This window comes from Lagenorhynchus albirostris, chromosome 7 (genome assembly GCF_949774975.1).
Source record: "Lagenorhynchus albirostris chromosome 7, mLagAlb1.1, whole genome shotgun sequence".
NCBI classification, from domain to species: domain Eukaryota; kingdom Metazoa; phylum Chordata; class Mammalia; order Artiodactyla; family Delphinidae; genus Lagenorhynchus; species Lagenorhynchus albirostris.
This window is the reverse complement of record NC_083101.1, coordinates 67,265,651-67,285,849: the sequence shown is the minus strand read 5'-3', so window position 1 is coordinate 67,285,849 and position 20,199 is coordinate 67,265,651. Positions and strand designations below refer to the sequence as shown.

The window sequence follows — 20,199 nt, the reverse complement described above, 5'->3', positions numbered from 1 at the left end:
ACGTTGCCAACTTTGTCTCAGAGGAAGGGGATGTCAGGCATCCGAGAAAAGTCCTCATGTCACCCTGGTGGCCAGAGTAGAAATGGTGGTATGACGTACAAATCGAGGAATGAAAGAGGCAACTCACATGTCCACACCCTCAACTCTGGTTTCATTTGGCTCTAGAGTAGCATCTAAAATATCCTATGGATTCCAGAGGGACTCAGGGATTATCAGAGAAAGAAAATGGTGGCCTGTCTGCCAGAATGTTTATCGTTGATAATGCTTAGTCAGATGGACAAGACCTGGACAGTTCCCACCAGGAATGTGATGGGTGAGGCTGCTCCTGGGCAGGGAGGTAGTAGCAAGGATCCAGAGCTCAGTCAGCACTGGCAGGAGGTCCAGGCTGCCTTTCCCTCCACCACAAGTTTTCTTTTGAGCGGCCATAAACCTCATCTATGCCAAGAACCAGTGGGATGAGTAACATCTTGAGTGAGAGGCCAGGTTAGAATCATATACCACGCACCTTTCGCCTCTTCTCTGTGGTGTTATTTATACATGCTTCTCAGATAATGGGGATGGGTGCGCATACAACAGACAAACAATTGTGCACCCAAATTCCTAACTCAGACTAAATTTACCTGCAAGGGACTGAATTAACTTCCTGCATCAGACCAAACAGAGTGGTGTGAGAAAAACTAAATTTGATTACAAAAAGAACCGAAGTTACTCTTTTGCACACCTGAGCGTGGGACTCACATTTATGCCCACCACATCTGTATTTGAGTAGGCACAATTATAAACTCTGAAATGCTTTTAAAAATGTGCCAGAGCCATTCTATTTCTTTGGAGATAATGGATATTCCTTAAAGAAGCCAGGTAAAGAGTCTTACTGTCTTTCCATTAAAACCATCCTTTTATTATATCTCTGTTGAGATCGTGTCCCTATATGAAATTAAGATATCTGAACAATTTTTGCCCTAATGTTTGCCCTAAGACAGTCACAGAATAAGTCAAATGATGGTATGGAATCAGATATGCCATAAATACAAAAACACCCACTTTTCATAGTATAAGGCAGAACCCATCTAAAGAAAACACTCAGTCAAAGTTATACTTCTATGAATATGTAAATTTCCCCCAGTTTTGATGTGTTCAGCCCATCCATGTACCCTGATTACATACAAAAGAGCTCCATGTACACACATTTTGAAAGAGAATATTTCTGCTCCAAGGTAGGACTGCCCAAGCTTTAAACTGCCTTAAAAAATAAATGTGAAAAAATAAATCTTCAGATTCACATGTATTGTTTAATTATAGCAATAAGAGTGCAATAAACATCTGTACCCTAAATGGTCAGAAAACTGCAAAGAATTTCAATTTTTAAAAGAAGATGCTATGCCTGTCAAAAGCAAACCATGCACTTACCAGGACCATAACGGATCATCTGGAAGAAAAAAGGGAAAGAAATTTGTCTTACTGTATCAGGTGAGGTTTGATAAAGGAAGTATGTGCTTTAAATATCTAATTAAAAGCAAGGCTGGCATAGCAGGTCACCTTCCTCAGCTGTGTGTGTGTGTGTGTGTGTGTGTGTGTGTGTGTGTGTGTGCGCGCGCGCGCGCGCGCATGTGCATGTGGCTTGATAATTGATCTCATGTTCCTAATTACTCCAGGAGAGCGTTTTAGTATGAAAATGAATAAGGCAATCCTGAGACAGATGCCGTCCAGTCCTGCTTCATAAAATCACTTGAATAACTATCATCACATATAATTTTTATATTATAAAAATCACAAAATCCGTAAAAGATGATGACTCCTTCCTCCAAACCAGAGAGCTCACTTTTGACAGCAAGAGAAAGCCTTTCAATGTAGTGTAGCAGTTAAGAGGATGGAGCATGGACCCAGACGACTGGATCTGAAACAAGGCTCTACTCCATACAGAGGGTGTGACCTTGGCAAGTTAGTTAACCAACAGGGGCCTCAGTTTTCTCATAAGATTATCTTGGTATTATCTAAAATGTTTGCTATTATGATTCTCATATACATATGAAATAGAGCCAGTATCTGAGAGACGATAAATGTTTGCTGTCGCTATACTCATAGCCATCACCGTCAGCACCAAATGCTCCACCGTTCAGCCAGGTATCCTGCATTTTCCTTCCACTACAGCACCAGGCAGAGACTCCTGGTGTGGGGGGCAGCTGTCCTTACAGAAAAGAGAACCACTGAGACATGCTGTGATAGCCTTTGCTGTCTCTTTTGAGCTACCCTCCTTACATTCTGGGAAATACAGATTTTTACATCTGTGTCCTCTCCTCTTAGATTGAAACTTATAGACTACAAATTTTTGTAATTGAGTTGTAACGCATGTACTATAAAATTCACCATTTTAAAGTATACAGTTCAGTGGTTCTTAGTATTTTGTGCAACCATCACCACTAATGCCAAAACAATTTAATCACCCTCCAAAATACAAAAGCCACTGGGAAATGAATTTCGCATTCAGTATGCAAACTGTGGTAATTTATTACAATTATTGTTTCACCTAGTATCTCACTGTGGGTGAAAATCTTAGCTGCTCACTTCAGAATTTACTGTCCCTTCTTCCTTAAACTTCCTTAAAACATGGCTGCACCGTGTAAAGACTGCATCGCTCAGATTCCCCTGCACCTAGGCATGGCTCGGTAACTAAGCCCTTACCAGTGAGCTATTAAAGGAAATACTAAGTGGCAGCTTCTGGGAAAGCCCTCGTGAGCCTGCTGGTTTATGCCTTTTTCTTCATTAGCACCTTATTGTTTGTCCCTTCCTCCCTCTCATTGCCTAAAATGAGCATAACGGCAAGAGCTCTGGTAGCCATTTAGCATCACAACGTACCCAGCACAACGGGAGTCAGAGGCTAGAAGGATTTAGGAGAAAAATAGAATGAGCCTGGGTCCCTAGTACCTTTGATCATAATGGATCTGAAATTTCTCTCTCTAGAAAACTTCTCTTATATAAGAGAGAAGGAAATATCTCTATTTGGGGAGCTTTCAGTCACATACAGTAAATTTGCTACTAAATGACACAACCTTTTAGCCATATTCCCATCAGGGTCATACATTTTGAGGTGCCAAGAAGGTAGAGTACTTAAAAAGCTAAAGCCAAGCGTTTTTGCTCTTCATAAGAATTATACCAAATTGGAGTTCAGCACAGGACACCATAGTTTTCAGCAACTTATTTAGCTTAGCCTCCTGTATATATTCTCCATACACTCACTAATTCATACTTTGGGGCCTGTGTAATACATGAAGATCAATAGTCCCCATAGACACTTGGAATACTAACCAACAATGGTTAAGTGGTCTACTAAATTGTACTTTCAAACTGGAGGCAAGCAGACATTTGAACATACATAATCCACACTTGAACCCATTGAAGGGCAATGGAGAATGCAAAGCCACCACTCTATGTGGGAATCTAACTGAAAACTACAATAAAATAAGGTCCGCCTGAAATGCTGTATTTTCAGCAGCTCCTTTGAATCTGCTTCATATATGTATAATCAGGTTCAACGTTTAAAAAAATAAATCAAGTGCTATTTCTGAAGACTTTCTTATTAAAAGGATGAGGTATCCTAAAGTGATACCTATAATCTCAGCATTCTGCCATTACTCTGGTGAGCTTACCTAAAAACAAAACATTTCAACAGAATTAAAATGTCACTATTCCAAACTCCTAGAGAGCCAGGACAGTTCAACTTATCTCTATATTCCCTGGTAGCACCTAGACTAGTGTGTTGAATATAGCAGGTGCTGAGATGAATCAGTATTCTTCATGTGTACATTGTTTTATGATCATTCAAGTAACAGATCAGTTTTGAGACCTTGGCTAAATTCCTTTTCTTTTTCATTTCTTCATCTGTTGGGGGTGGGTAGGGATCACCCTCTTCCTAGGATTAATGAGATATGTATGCAAAGTGCCTTAGGCAGCACCTGGTGCAGAAGAGGTAGACAATAAATGATAGCTGGTATTCCCATTACTGCAGTTATTGATATTTTCATTGTTATTATATCATTATTACTCTGCTTAAAATTCTATTCTGTGTGCTGGACAAAGTAATGTAAAACATAGTCCTTGCTTGAAAGATTTCCAGGGCAGATGGTCTGTATGTATGAAAAGATAAATGAGGACGCAAAGTAGGAGAGATGCTACAACAAATGGACAACGTTCCTGGAACAGGATCCCAGAATTCATTCCTAGTCTGATTTTTTGACTCCCTTGTGCCCCACTGCACTTCTGGCCAAACCCTCACTTCCCTTTTTCCCCTCGTCCCTTCTTAGTTCCTCCACCATAAGCTAATCTCTGAGATTTCACGATTTCCTGCTTCTTTTCCCAGACTTGCACTCAGACTCCCCTCTTGGCAGATCATCCCTGCAGATTAAGAGTCTAGTAATGGACTGCCCTGAAGCTTGAGCCAAGGACTCTCCACATCTGTATAGAGTCCTTTGGGCAGCTGAGAAGGCAGGGCACTGGCTGGTTCCATGAGCTAGGACAGTGAGTGCTATAGGAGAGTTCAGAGGGAATGCTTCCTGGAGAACGGGAGAGTAGGGTTGGGTTAATAAAGGAAGGTCTAGTGAAAAGGGGAGGAGGACATTCTAGGCAAAAGATGTCCTGTGAGCAAAACACTGAACTGATCATTTGATACAGGAACAAAGTGTGGTCTGAACAAGCTGGAGTGAAGAAAATCCAGGTGGATGTCATCAGAAACAAGGTTAGAGTTAAGCAGGGGCCACACGGAGGGGTTTTGACATTAAACTGTGTTTGAGGACCTTGACTTTCCCCAAAGAGATAATTAGCTTTGACATACAAGTACACATTGTGTGAAGGGCAAAGTGGAGCTTTAGGAATATTATGTTGTTAAAGGTACATGGAGAATGAATGGCAGCCAGTTGTTTGTAGAGAATTGGAAGGAAAGCGAGTCTACTGTAGGTGGGAAGACCAGACTCCAGAAACATATAATTGGTTTTGGCATAAAAAATGACTTGAGTAGAGATCAAAAGAGGTTCATCAAACAGCAACTGTAAGGAATTTGAAGTTTCCATTAAATATCTAATTTGAAACACAGTATCCAAGGCTGCAGAATCATTCAGAACATGTTTATTTTAAAGGTCACGAAGAACTAAATAATGCCATTTGCAGCAACATGAATACAACCAGAGATTATCATACTGAGTGAAGTAAGTCAGAAAGAGAAAGACAAATACCATATGATATCACTTATATGTGGAATCTAAAATATGACACAAATGAATCTATCTATGAAACGGAAACATAATCATGGACATAGAGAACAGACTGGTGGTTGCCAAGGGGGAGGGAATTAAGGGAGGGATGGAGTGGGAGGTTGGGGTTAGCAGATGTAAGCTTCTATATACAGAATGGATAAACAACAAGGTTCTACTGTATGGCACAGAGAACTATATTCAATATCCTCTGATAAACCATAATGGAAAAGAATATAAAAAAAAGAATATGTATAATAGCTGAATCAGTTTGCCATACAGTAGTAATTAACACAACATTATAATCAACTATACTTCAGTAAAAAATAAGTAAATAAAATAAATGTCAGGAAAACAAGGTTCAGAAAGTACATGACTTGCCTGAAGTCTCACAGCCAGTTGGAAATAAAACCTCAACCCAACAAAACAACCACTCCTCAAGTTTTGTCTCTATAAACGACACTTATACATCACATTCCACATTTTTAGTTTTGGTAAAACAATTTAATTGTAGATAATGATATTTTCTTTTAGCAAAAGTTACATATATATACTTAAGTAATACAGACCTTTATTCTTTCTTTTAGTAGTCATTCTCCTGTTTGTAAACATAAAGTTAAAATCAAATAAGACAGCACAAAGGAAAACTAAAATGTGCTCCTTTTCAAAACTTTTCACTGAGTAATTATGCTGCTTTTTAATTGAAGTATAGTTGCTGTACAATATTATATAAGCCATAGGTGTACAATATAGGGATTCACAATTTTTAAAAGTTTTACTCCATTTATAGTTATTGTAAAATATTGGCTATATCCCACATGTTGTACAATATATCCTTATAGCTTATTTTATACCTAATAGTTTGTACCTCTTAATTCCCTACCCCTATATTGTCCCCCCACCTTCCCTCTCCCCATTGGTAACCACTACTTTGTTGTTTATATCTGTGAGTCTGCTTCTTTTTTATGTTCAGTAGTTTGTTGTATTTTTTAGATTCCACATATTAGTGATATCACACAGTATTTGTCTTTCTCTGTCTGACTTATTTCACTTAGCATAATGCCCTTCAAGTCTGTCTACATTGCTGCCAATGGCAAAATTTCATTCTTTTTTATGGCTGAGTATTATGCCATTGTATATATATATACCACATCTTCTTTATCCATTCATCTGTTGATGGACATTTAGGTTGCTTCCATGTCCTGGCTATTGTAAATAGTGCTGCAATGAACATTGGGGTGCATGTATCTTTTCAAATCAGTGATTTTGTTTTTTCGAATATATACCCAGGAGTGGAATTGCTGGGTCATATAGTAGTTCTATATAGTTCTCTTTTAAGCTTTTTAAACAAAAATATGACATTATTCTTCTTACCTAAAAATTACTATTAACAAAGGCAAAATGGTATATGGAATTTTAAAATCAACATTTAGAGATTACATCTAATCAATAATATCATGCTAGTAAATAATGTTGTTTTAATGTTTTGCTTCAATTGTCCAACCTAATTAAAATCTGTTTAAAAGCCTACATTTCTACCTACCCTGAAATAGAATCTACTCTAAAAAAATCCCACATATCTCCATATTAGAAAAATTTAAAAATAACCTCTAAGAGGATGTGCTACATCAAAGGGACATCTTGCCCCTACCCACAACCCACAGTATCCTCTCATATTTTCTTAAATTCGGGTGAAAGAATTTGGACTCTTAGTCATATGATTCCATTAGGCTGTCCTCTAACCTCTCAGAAAGTTCTCAGCACCTCTCTATGCAGATATCTGGCCAAATGACCTTGTCCAGATGCCAGAGGAGTCAGTAACCATTCCTAGTTGCCTTCAACTACTGATGGACCTCCATGCAGAACTAAGTCATAAATGGCATATTAAAGATAGGCATTTAAACTCATCACATGGGCTGATAGTTTGAGCACTACCTTATAAACAACTAAGGAACTCCTTCGAAAGTGATTTGTCTTTCCATGAGATAAATTAGCTCTTTATATTAAGGAAGCAATAAATTATTCTTTGGTGCCCCAAGTGATATTCTGAGGTGTAATTTAAATCACAGCCCATAGAGTTAGTTTAAGCTTATTAGGAAAGTTCCAAAGTTGAGCAGCAAATAGTCAGCTCCTCACATTTATAACTTTTACTAGAGATATTTATTTCAAAGTGTGCTAGTTTACTTTAGGATAACTATAAGTGGAGACTACCTCAGGAATTTGAATACTAGCTTAGAGGAATAAATTTGAATTCATGCCTAGAATAGTTTATTAAATATTGAAATTTCACCATTCTGGCAAAGTTTTTTGGAGAAAGGCCTTACAGTATGAAACCTGAAAATGTGCTCAAAGAGAGTCCTAAAATTCACATGTGTTATTTATGTATTTCTAACTGATGTTAAAATTTTTAAAGAGAATTATGTTTTTTATTTGAGAGGTTGTTTGATCTTAAAAATCTGCTGGCATGGGAGTTAGGATTTTTAGTGTTTCACATTTTATTACTTTCGGTGCCTTTTAGATAATTAATCTTGTTATCTATTTGTTGTTTGGAGTTAACGACAGAATCCTAGCAAATGGAGGACATCTCAGCAGCTAGGAACTGTATAAGCTGTACGTAAATTAGAACTGGATATAGAAAAAAAAATTTTTTCTTAAGTGATAATGGTTTTTTCAGTTAATTCCAAAGGTCAAGTGTGAAAAAGTAGTCCCTCTCCTTAAATACTGAGATTCATCATCTTGACATTATTTACCAGAGTTGCAGTTCATGAACTGATAGGAGGTCCCATGATCTTATGGTCTGTTGTCCTACATTTGACTACTCCTTAATTATATTGTGAGGCAAAAATGTGAATAGTGTATATATTAAATCTTGGGCACTGAGGTTTGTCATTTTATGCCTCAAAGATTTGTCAGTTCAACCACTGCTAATAAAAACAGCATTTATTTTGTGCTGATTACTTGCCAAATATTATCCTGAAAGTTTTATTATGCATGTATTTAAAGACACTCGAACCATAAAAACTACAATGAATAATAAAGTAAACTGTTCTGTAAACCAATAGCCATTTAAACATATATTACCATTTACCATATATTTTTAAATAAAATATTATAGACATTATAAACTTTAAGTGAACAATGCACAACGTCCTAATCCAATTCCCCTTCTTTTCTCTCTGTCCAAAGGGCAACCAACATTACAAGGTTGCAGCATATTTTTCCCACCTCTGCTTTTATATATAAACATTTTCTCTAAATAATATCTAATAAATAGTTATGTGATATTGAAATTGTTATGAATGGTATCATATTACACAATGGTATCATCTTCCCCCTCAACATTATATTTTTGATATTTATACTAATGCATGTCAATCTAGTTATCCATTTGAATTGCTTTGATAGCATTTTATTATAAGAATAAATCACAAGTTATTTATCCATTTACCTTCAGTTGGATATTTAAGATTTTCTATCAACTTTAGGCTATAACATTCAATACTGCATTAAACATATATGTAAGTGTTTCTCCAGAGTAGATTCCTAAAGGGAAATTGGTGAGATGGAGCACATGCTCATATTCAACTTTAGAGACATTGGAAAGTTATTCTTTAAAGTAGTAAGACCAATTTACACCCCAACAGCAAAATAGGAGTATTTCTAATTACTTATTCCTCACTGACACTGCCTTTGTCAGTTCTTTTAATTTTTTGTCAATCTGATGGGCATCAAATACCATGTCCTTGTTATTTTACATTGTAAATCCCTGAAGATTAGTAAGATTGAACATATCTTTAAGGAGTATTAGCTATCCATGTCTCTTTCTGATGACTTTTTTTTTCCCCCCACTGGACTGTTTGTCTTTTTAAACATAATTTCTAGGAGTTCTTTATATATTACAGATATTATTTTTTGCCAGTTATATACATTGCAAAAAATGTCTTCCAGCTTGTATCTTATTTTTTTACTTTTTGAAGTTTTTAGACATTAAATGTTTAATGATATATTAAATTTTAATGTAATTTAAAGCATCAATATTTTCCTTTACAGGTTGGGCTCTTTACATCTTAAGAGAATCTTCCCAACTGTGAGGTCATAAGCAAATTCTTCTTTTTTTTTTTAATTTTTGAATTTTATTTTATTTATTTTTTATAGAACAGATTCTTATTGGTTATCCATTTTATGCATATTAGTGTATATACGTCAATCCTAATCTCCCAATTCATCACACACACACCCACCATTTTCCCCCCTTGGGGTCCATACTTTTGTTCTCTAAATCTGTGTCTCTATTTCTGCCCTGCAGAAAAGCTGAAAACTAAAAAGTTTTTCAAATGCAATGTCAAAGTCAATTCATGCCAGAAAACCCTAGCTGAGGAGGAGTTGAGGAAGTGACATTTTAAGTTCAAAAATGACCCCCCAAAATTAAGCTTTTAGGTGAAACAGTTCCACAAACAAGTTGTAAGTAAGGCTGTTCTGGTTTTCAAAAGTTATTTGAAAGGATAAAGAAAGAATATAAGCAAAGAAAAATTAAACACCTAAAAAGAGGAAGGCAATAATTTTACCCAGAAGTATGACAAGGTGTTTCTCACAGTTAATGCTACCTCTGTCCAAAATGTTAGACATATTGGGGATAAATTTGTTACTTCCACAGCTATAAATTTCTAGTAGGCAAACATCCGCAAATTCACATACCCTGGCTTGAAAGGACCATATGTAAAATAATCCCAAACAGTTTAACACCTCATTAAAAACTGAAGTCTTTCATACCATTTTAGCAATAATCACTTTGTATGTAGAAGGATTTTCATTTATAAGACTCTTTTCATGCATAGTCTGTGATAGAATCCTGTAAATGTTTTCAATATAAAAATGTTAACCATAGGGCAATAGAGAATAGTCATGGTGGGCTTTTTCCATCAACAGACACTTAACACAACTAAGCATTTATCATATGCAAGAGCAGGGGAAGATGCTAAGGAGGTGAGAATCTACATGGATCCTGGCCTCAAGGAACAGAGCTACTAATCTGGTAAGGGAGGTAAAATATGTGCATAAATGTCATTGGGCTACTAGGGAGGATCTACGTGAAAGCAGGTACAAGTGTACAACCATTTGTGCAACCATTTTTCCTCTCTCACCCACCTGCCTTTTAGAAGTGTTTTTTGTGACCCATACCAGGAAATGTTCTTGTTCATGACTCTACCATTCTGCTTCCTCCCAATGTAGCAGAAACATACAAAAGAGGCACAAAAGGAATTTCACTTTTCTGGCTATGAATACAAGTAACAACTCATGTTTGAACTCTTTCCTTTAGACAAACACAGAGATTATGGTGATTCATCTTTTCATGTCTATTTGGAAAATAAAGTGACACTTCAAAAGTTTTGTAGGCTGTGGGCCAAATGAAGTTCTCAGATAGAGAGACACACCCTCCAAAGAAACTGTTAGAATGTCATAAACTTATTAGAAGGCTGAACTACCTCTGGTATTCAGGAAGCTTTGCTCTTTCCTTTTCCCTCACATTTTCTTGTACAGCTCCAGGTCTGACTCTCTGTGTTGGTCGGTAATTTCTCTTTAGGCTTAAATGCTTCCACCCACTCAATTACTTGCGACCTCAGTAGGTTTGAGAAAATTCTGCAGCATGAAAGATTCTTGTTTTCTTTTTAAATAAGTTTATTTATTTATTATTTTTGGCTGCGTTGGGTCTTTGTTGCTGCGCACAGGCTTTCTCTAGTTGCGGCGAGCAGGGGCTACCTTTCATTGCGCAGACTCCTCACTGTGGTGGCTTCTCTTGTTGCGGAGCATGGGCTCTAGGTGTGTGGGCTTCAGTAGTTGCAGCACACAGGCTCAGTAGTTGCGGCTCACGGGCTCTAGAGCACAGGCTCAGTAGTTGTGGTGCATGGGCTTAGTTGCTCCGCAACATGTGGGATCTCCCCAGACCAGGGCTTAAACCCATGTCCCCTGCATTGGCAGGCGGATGCTTAACCACTGCACTACCAGGGAAGCCCAGCATGCAGTTTTTATTATGATGTAAATCAATGTAATACTTTGTAATAATAATGTTCGGAACACCCTTCAATGTTTTTGCCAAGTGACAAAAATTATTTTTAGTGGCACCACTTTGATAATTCTATTATGTTCATAATTAGTTCATATTATTCAATTTCCTTTATGGTATAAATTATGTAATAATTAGACTTGCTCATGAAGTTTGCATACAGTATCTCATAGCAGCACTTTCCAGGACTTTGCATAAACCAAATCCAAAATGAGCTAACCTACTTCAGATACTGAATAACATCAAATGGGAGAAAATTAAAATATAATTACAAGATACCGTTCATTTAAGAAGTAATAAAACTTCAGTGGCAATGCATGTGTCCCACAGTAGATCACCAAAACTGCCTTGAGCAAACAATGAAAGTTTAAAAGGCAGTCTCTGCATATTCAGACCTTAAAAAATATATATTATATATATATATAAAATATATATAATATATATATATAATATGTATATTATATATTACATATATTAAAATGTATATATATAATATATATTATAAGAAGCATTTGAAAATTGATTATAGTACCCTTGGGAAACTTCAGTACCACTCCTACCCACGGACGCTGTCAGACAGGCTGCGACCTGGGACCCTTTGCTGCAGTGCTTGCACCTGGACAAAAGCCTCCTCAAGCAACAAAATACAAAGAAACTATAAGGGACTGAAAATAACTGCGTACTTGTGCAGTTGGGGCAAATTCTGGACTATGAGATACAAAGAGACCAAAAATCTCAGCTGCCACTTCTGAAGAGCCTGGAGCAAAAGCAGGGGGTTGGGAATAAAAGCAAGGTACTGCACACGCCCCCTGCACTCAACACCACCTAAGGGGTGGGGAAACCACCTAAGCCACACCTCTGGCCCAACCCCCTGGCCTCACCCCCACCCCTACCCCCTATGCCATATAAGGAACCAGCTCGCCCCACCCTCAGCGAGCAAGCTAGCACAGGAACTTGTTGCTTGTTCTCACTTCCCTCTGCTGCAGCAGGGGCCCCAGTATAGCCTTGCCTAAATTTCTTATCTGACCTCTGATCAATTTCTATTGATTAAGGAGGCCAAGAACCCTGGCTGGTAACAGCTGGAGCACAAGCTCTGAAAAGGATGTGAATGTCCATCATAGAGAAGGTGGAAATGACAAAAACAGTAAGAAGTAGCCTGTGAGTGGCTACTGAGAGAGCTAATTTACTCAGTGTCTGGAAGAGAAGTTTATGAGATAAAGATGCCAAAACACCTTCTTGAGAGAGGGCTGTAAGAAGGCAGGGTAGAGGAAGTGTATTTGCTTTGGAGGTATTCTAAGGCATTATTTTCTGGGATCCTACCATTTTACGATTGGACAAGGAATCCACTGGTTTGTGCATACAGCATCCTCTAATTTCAATGTACTTCTGAGTACAAGGTCATCACCACAAAGAGCCACATTTAGAACTTTTAGAAATTATCCATCCAATTCTCACACCAAGTACAAATTGCAAATCACAGCTTGATTTGCAAGTAGAGCGGGATCTGTATCTTGACATCTCCAACTCACTTGTTTTCATTTGAGAGCTCATTTTCTAGACTTTCATTTTTCTTCTAAAACCACAACCAGAGAAACAAACTTTCATAAAATAAATACGACTAATACTTTGAAGTAAAAATATCCACAAAGAAGCCAGGATTGGAAGATGGTGGCATTTCCACTGACCCATACAACAATTTGGGCTTTACATATAAATCTCCTTTTTTCTTCACTCATTTAAATCATTACCATTTCACATTCAGACTCGCTGGCAAAACATCAGTTATTTTAATGTGAATTCTCCACATGCTGCCCCAAACAAACTTTACCCCTAGAGTAGAATGTCTGAAGGTCTCCAGACACAGGAAAAGTTAGAAAGTTGCCCCATACAGTCTGTCCACTGCCCTATCACTCTGCTTCCCTGCCCTGCTAATAGACATGAGAAAATACCATCCAAACCTCTTCAGATTTGCTAAAACCAACCACCACCACAGGCAGAATTAGCAACTGAACTTCTGTGTTTCTAAGAATAAATAGAAGAGGCACTGTACCGGGTCTTCAGTTTTGTGACTATTCAAGAGGTCAGACAGGAAATCTTCATGAAGGCTCTCTCTTCGAATCAGTGTAAATTCCCGCAGGAAAACAGCCCCTTGGCTTTGGTCTCCACATACCTAGAGAGATAAGAGAGCCGAATTAAGCCTTCAGACTGAGCCTGGAGGGAGGGGGCACTGAGGAATTAATGTCTCAGAGTTGTAGAAACCTCTTGGATTCATTTCAAGTCTGATTAGAGCAATCAAAAATGACACACAGAAATACATATTAATGTGAGAGCCACTAGAACATTCTGGCATGTGGCTCATTGGATGGATGCCAGGAAAGTCTCCTGCTAAGTTGGCACATCTTAATTGACTGGTGTACAATGTCAAAATTCAGTGATTATAAGTTGTCTTCGAGGCCGCGTCCAGCGTAGTCAGGCTCCTAGACTTATCCCATTGGAATATCCACGTGTATGCATCACATAGGGGTCTTGGACCCACAGGGATCCGCCTCTGGTCCTGTAGATCTGAGCCTCTAGGGGGATCCTGTCATCCTGTTACACATCTACCAGATAAGGAGGAGCTGGCCTGCACCCGCATCTGACTTCCTGAGTTATTCCAGGGCTTTAGAACCAGATGCACTTGAGCTACTCTAGAGGGAGGCACTGGAGAATTTTTATCTAGAGCTTATCACGTACCAGGTTCTTTACACGTGTTATCTTGCAGCAGCCCCAGGAGGTGTCTGTTATTAGCCACGCTTTACAAATGAGGAACTGGAGGTGAAAGGGTTTCAGGAATTAGTAAGTGTTGAAATCAGCACTCAAATACAGGTCTGAATCTAAAACCCTTTTCTGTTCACTGTCTCATTTTGCCACTGAGCTACTCAAACCTCCTCTGGTGAAGAACAAATTGTTAAGTAAATCCTAGAAATGCAAAGAATAATCTCTTCACCCAGGCCTCCTACCACCTCCCTCTCTGAGCCTCAGTTTATTCACCATAAAACAGGAAAGATAACAGTACTATTGGATCGCTGAGAAGATAGGAGATAATACATCTTAAGTACTTCGTATAGTGACTTGCATATAATAAGCATTCAATAAATAACATCCATTATTGCCATTTGCAGCAGCATGGATGGACCAGAGATTATCATACTAAGGGAAGTAAGTCAGACAGAGAAAGACAAATATCATATGATATCACTTATATGCAGAATCTAAATGTGACACAAATGAACGTATCTACAAAACAGAAACAGACTCACAGATATAGAGAATAGACACGTGGTTGCCAAGGGGGAGGGGGGGTCGCGGAGGGAAGGACTGGGAGTTTGGGATTAGCAGATGCAAACTATTATATATAGGACGGATAAACAACAAGGTCCTACTGTATAGCACAGGGAACTGGATTCAATATCCTGTGATAAACCATAATGGTAAAGAATATAAAAAAGAATATATGTGCAACTGTGTCACTGTGCTGTACAGCAGAAATTAAGCACAGCAATGTAAATTAAAAAAATAACAGCCATTACTATCATCATAAGCACAGTTTGCTCAAGGAACAAATAAAAACCTAAGCTTTTAACACACATGAAGTTCTCTGACCATATTTATAATATCTATAATGAATACTAAAATAGGTATTATATTATCTCCATATTATCTTCATATTAGTTTAACTTTTCAACTTTTATACATTTTGAATTTTATACCTTTTTATGGTATTCGTAATACTGGTAAGGAATATATGGGTGTTCATCATATTAATTTCATCATATCTTTCCTGAATGTCTGCAATAGTTCATAATAAATTAAAATAATTTTAAACCCGTAGTCTTTTGGATAGTATAATTTTCTATAATTTATATATAAATGGCCTCTGTTTTTGTTTTTTGTTTTTTTTTTACATCTTTATTGGAGTATAATTGCTTTACAATGGTGTGTTAGTTTCTGCTGTATAACAAAGTGAATCAGCTATATGTATACATATATCCCCATATCTCCTCCCTCTTGCATCTCCCTCCCACCCTCCCTATCCCACCCCTCCAGGCGGTCACAAAGCACCGAGCTGATCTCCCTGTACTATGCAGCTGCTTCCCACTAGCTATCTACCTTACGTTTGGTAGTGTATATATGTCCATGCCTCTTTCTCGCTTTGTCACAGCTTACCCTTCCCCCTCCCCATATCCTCAAGTCCATGCTCTAGTAGGTCTGTGTCTTTATTCCTGCCTCTGTTGTTATACAGTACAGTCAGTATCATTGTGGGGGACAGAATCTTGGGCCCTTCACTCCCTACTGTCATCTCTGTGAATATATTGCTTAACATGGCAAAGGGACTTCGCAGATATAATTAAGTTTATTTGTTAACTTCAAAAAAGGGTTAGTATCCTGGATTTTCCAGACAGGTCCAATGTAATCATAGGAAGCCTTAAAAACAGAGCTTTGTCTGGACTGAGGACAGAAGAGGAAGTCAGGGAGATTCAAAGGGTGATAAGGACTTGACCCGCCATTACTGGCTAGAAGATGGAGGGGGCCATGTGGGAAGCACGAGAAGAAAATGAGTTCTACAACCATGAAGGAGCTTGGAAGATGACCCTTGCCCTAGAGAAATACATCTTTGGCCAACACCTTGATTTTAGCCCAGTGAGACTACGAGCAGAGGATCCAGCCATGCCCTGCCAGACTTCTGACCTACAGAAATTGTGAGGTAATACTTCTGTATTGTTCTCAATCATCAAATCTGTGGTAATTCATTATGGCAGTAAGAAAAATCTGATAGAATCATCAAGAGGCAGGGTGCAATGAAAGGTTATCTTATTTCCTCTCCCACACCGCTTTGTAAGAATTAACCAGTATGATACAAGTAGAGGTAGAATTGCAAGATTAATTCTTGGAAATGTATCCTTCCAGCTAACCTAATGCCTGTTACATTTAAAATTAATGTCTCTTAGTTCTTTTCTCATCAGGGTCAACCATTCCTTGAGTCTACAGTTAAATATACATCACAACCCATCTTGTCTATGTAACTTCCCTGCTCAGAAGCTTGCAGGATTCCCCACCTCCTGCTGAGTACATTCCAAATTCATGAACTTGGTATTCAGGACCACTCACAGCTCTTCAAGTTCTAGATATGGACTAGCTGCACTCGTGCAACTCTCCTTCTGGAAAAGATCAAGACCCAAATTTAAAGTAACCTAGAATTGATGTGTTTTTACTTTCTTGTTTTCAAAAAGACTAATGTATGCTGATCACTACTGAACTCATATTTTACAAATTATTTCTCCAAAAATTGTAGGCTATTTTTAATCTAACTCTATTATTCAAAATGGTGGTCATCTTTAGTCATGCAATGCCATCGTTTTTAAAAGCTACAATCAGAAGAGAAGACTAATAAACTTCAGTGCACTTTCTTTGTGAGAACTTTTGTGCCTGTGGAAAACACGTTTCTTTTTGTTAAACTGATTAAAGAAATAGACAAAAATGACTCAAGTATCCTCTAAAAGAGACAGTGAGCTGTCAGATAAAAAGACAGAATATTCACTAACACTACAAAAATGAAGGGCAATCAGCAAACACCTTGTGCATTCGATTTATATTTTAATTCTCAATCATAACTGTGTATTTGTTTTAGAAAGTTTCTGCCTGTTTATTTTTCCCAAGAATGTTGACATTTTATAAGTCACACAATTCTCACCAAGATGCTCAACTTATCAAATACTTTTATGTATTTGATTTTATTTATGTACCATGGCAGAAGATCTTCATTAAACTAAAATTCAATTTAATCCTGGAAACAGATAATAATATATAAGTTAGATGAATGTAATTACAACCACTTTACCCCTATAGATATCGTGTGCATATCTGTTTTAATTTAATTTCTATCCATGACTGCTATTACTAATTAGACAAATTAAACTACCCAAATTAATTTGGTCAATTTTAAGTTAGTTTTGAATATCTGTATCTATCAACCATGGACAATAATAATTATATTTTGTGTGTTTTACAAACACTATTACAATGAAGGAGATACATAAATATATAAAGGTATATAAACATATAAATCTTATACTTCTATTTCAAGCTGATTTTAGAATTATTATTTAAATCCAGAGTAGTCCTTTATCTTACTGATTCTTTCATTCATTCATGTGTACACACACTTACTCAAGTATTATCATGTGTCAGGAGCTCCATGACTATAGCACATATTTGACTATAGCACATATTTCTTCCTTTCAGAGCATAGCCATTCGAATGAGTACGTGGATGTGGCAGAGATGACTAGATGTTCCCAAAAGCCACCATCTTCTCATCATCTCTGGCACACACGTAGAGTACATTTCCAAGCTTCCTTTGCAGATAAGGTGGTTGAGACTGAGTTTTAGCTGGTGGAAGTGATGGGTGATACCACCAGGTCTGGCCCATAAAAATCTCCCCCTTTCCCTCCTCCAGGCTCCTTTGCCTCAAGTCTGTTTGGAATGCACAGAGCCTCAGGAAAACCTTGGAGTCCCTTGTTAAAGGTCACAGAGGCTCCATTAGCTGGTTCCCTGAATGACTGCATGCAAGAAGCCCACCCCATGACCTGTTCACTTACCTAATACTGTAACACGAGAGGGAAGAGGAGGGGGGAAAACAGGGATAGGAGACTAAGAGATAAAAACCACTACATGAAAAATAAACAAACAATAAGGATGTCTTGTACAGCTCGGAGAAATATAGCCATTATTTTATAGTAACTTTAAATGGAGTAAAGTCTATGGAAGTATTGAATTGCCATGTAGTACACCCAAAACTAATATAGTATTGTAAATAAACTATAATTCAATAAAAAATGGAAAGTGTAAAAAACAGAAAAAGAAATTAACAATTTTCCGTGTTTGAACCACTATCCACTTTAGAGACTATTTCTTACTGCAGTTAAGCTGCCTTAATTAATAAAATGAAAAATCTAGGTGAGCAAAGGATGCCATGAGAATATAGAGCAAGGGCAATTACCTCTCCCGGGAAGGAATTTGAAAGATTTTAAAGTGAGGAAGAGTGGGAATGTACTAGCTGAACAAGGGGAATGGGAGTGGGGAAGGGAAGATTCTTGTTCCAGGAAGAGGGAACAGTCTGGGAAAAGGCATGGAGGCTTGAGATATCTAATTCTGTTTGGTATGTTTTAAGTCATCTAGCATGACAGGAGCATGAGGTACGTGAGAGCAAGTGATGGGAACAGAACGTGTACAGTGGGCAGGGGCCAGATCATGAATCATGGTCACTGATAGACTTAAGCAGCCAGTGTCTTGCTTGGACTTATGAGTTTGGAAGTGTGTGCAGGTGACCCTGAGGAGGTAAGACTAGAGATGAGGTGACCAGTATCAGATCGTTGCAGTTATTCAGATGAGAATTTATGAAGAGCCAAGGAGCTGGTGGGGAAGGAAATGATCATGAGATTTGGCCAACTGAATGCAGGGGATAAGTCTCAGGTTCTGCCTAAATTTTCAGTCTGGATTTGAGCAGAAGAGCAGAGTGGATAGTAGCACCTTCAAGAAAATAGAAAACAGAGGAGGAGAAGCAAGTATATGGGTTAGATTAGGAATCTGATTCCAGAGAAGCGGAGAATGAGGTGCCTTGGGGAAAGAAAGCAGAGTTCTGTGCCTAGGAAAGAAACTTGTCTGGAGATGATATGGAAGTGTTGGCATCATGTGGGGAGTAGATGATGGTTGGCATGGATAAGCGTGCCAAGAGAAAGTATGGAGAATGAGAAGATATGAGAGCTAAGAACCCTGGGAGCACTGATATTTAACATGGAACATGGTTCCATCTCCAATGGTCCATTTATGCCAACAGAAAATATCAACAAGGAGAACTCAAACTTTAACAGATTTTCATCATTTTTAGACTTCCTTTTATTGGTTTTCTATGAAAATACACTGATGACAGCACTGCATCCAACTTATTACAAGTATTTAGTCCCTTGAGAACAGAGAACATGGCTCATTGATCTATCAATCCCAGCCCCTGAATTCAACTAAACGTTGAATGAAATTTGAAAATTTCCAGGAGAACTAAGACTTTAAAAATTCTGTTTCTGATGGTCAGACCAGGTTTCCTGATCTGGGGTTTGGAAAATATGGTTACTTTACATTTGATATGTCAAAACCCCCCTTGCGGTTATCAGGTAGTTAGCATATCATAAAAATACATCAAAACTGGCACCCCATGGCATTTTATGGTCCAACAGTGTTAGTTTCACAGATGGGAAACCAGAAATGAGAGAAGTTGAAGAATTTTGTACGTGGCCAGGGGCTATGTTAGGATTAAGGACCAGAGACAGTGTCTCTTAAAAACTCAAATCTCTGCTAGATTCGAACCCGGTTGTTCGTCCAGAGGAATAGGGCAAGAAACAAATCATCATTACTAAGATACCTACCTGTTTCTATAGGATTTCTAGACTCGTAAGGACTGCTCCTCAGGAAGTATGAAGATTGCCATGTGCTAGAATTTGTACCGTATGATGAAGACTGCTTCTCCAATTGCAGTCTGATTTCCTGCTTCAAACAGTGACTCTCTTTCTGCCCGTTGGCACACCAAAGTACTCCTTGGAGAATCCAGGAATGTAGAAATACCAGCTCCCAAAAGAGAATCTCATTAGATCCAGGAAAGCATGGAAGCAATTTATTATTGTGGTATATGTTGTCTCTATATACCTTACAGAGCTTTTAGGGAGGGACACAGGTAAATACAGGAAACAAGGGAGTTTTCAAATAACTCTGTCTTCTCTACCCCATTAGAGGGAAAAAGAAGATAAAGGTAGCTTAAAACAAAAGTCACTGAATAATAAGAAAAGTTCTTGCATTTGGCTTTTGGACA

The 20,199-nt window shown here is 37.9% G+C and overlaps 1 protein-coding gene across 1 annotated transcript in view; it reads right to left on the bottom strand.

Annotated features, from left to right (window-relative positions):
• Window positions 1–20,199, bottom strand: part of ADAMTSL1 (ADAMTS like 1) — a 1,031,718-nt gene that overhangs the window by 744,378 nt on the left and 267,141 nt on the right. The window contains exon 2 of the mRNA XM_060155110.1: window positions 13,352–13,471. Coding sequence (XP_060011093.1) covers window positions 13,352–13,471 — 120 coding nt within the window. The remainder of the gene's footprint in view (window positions 1–13,351; window positions 13,472–20,199) is intronic.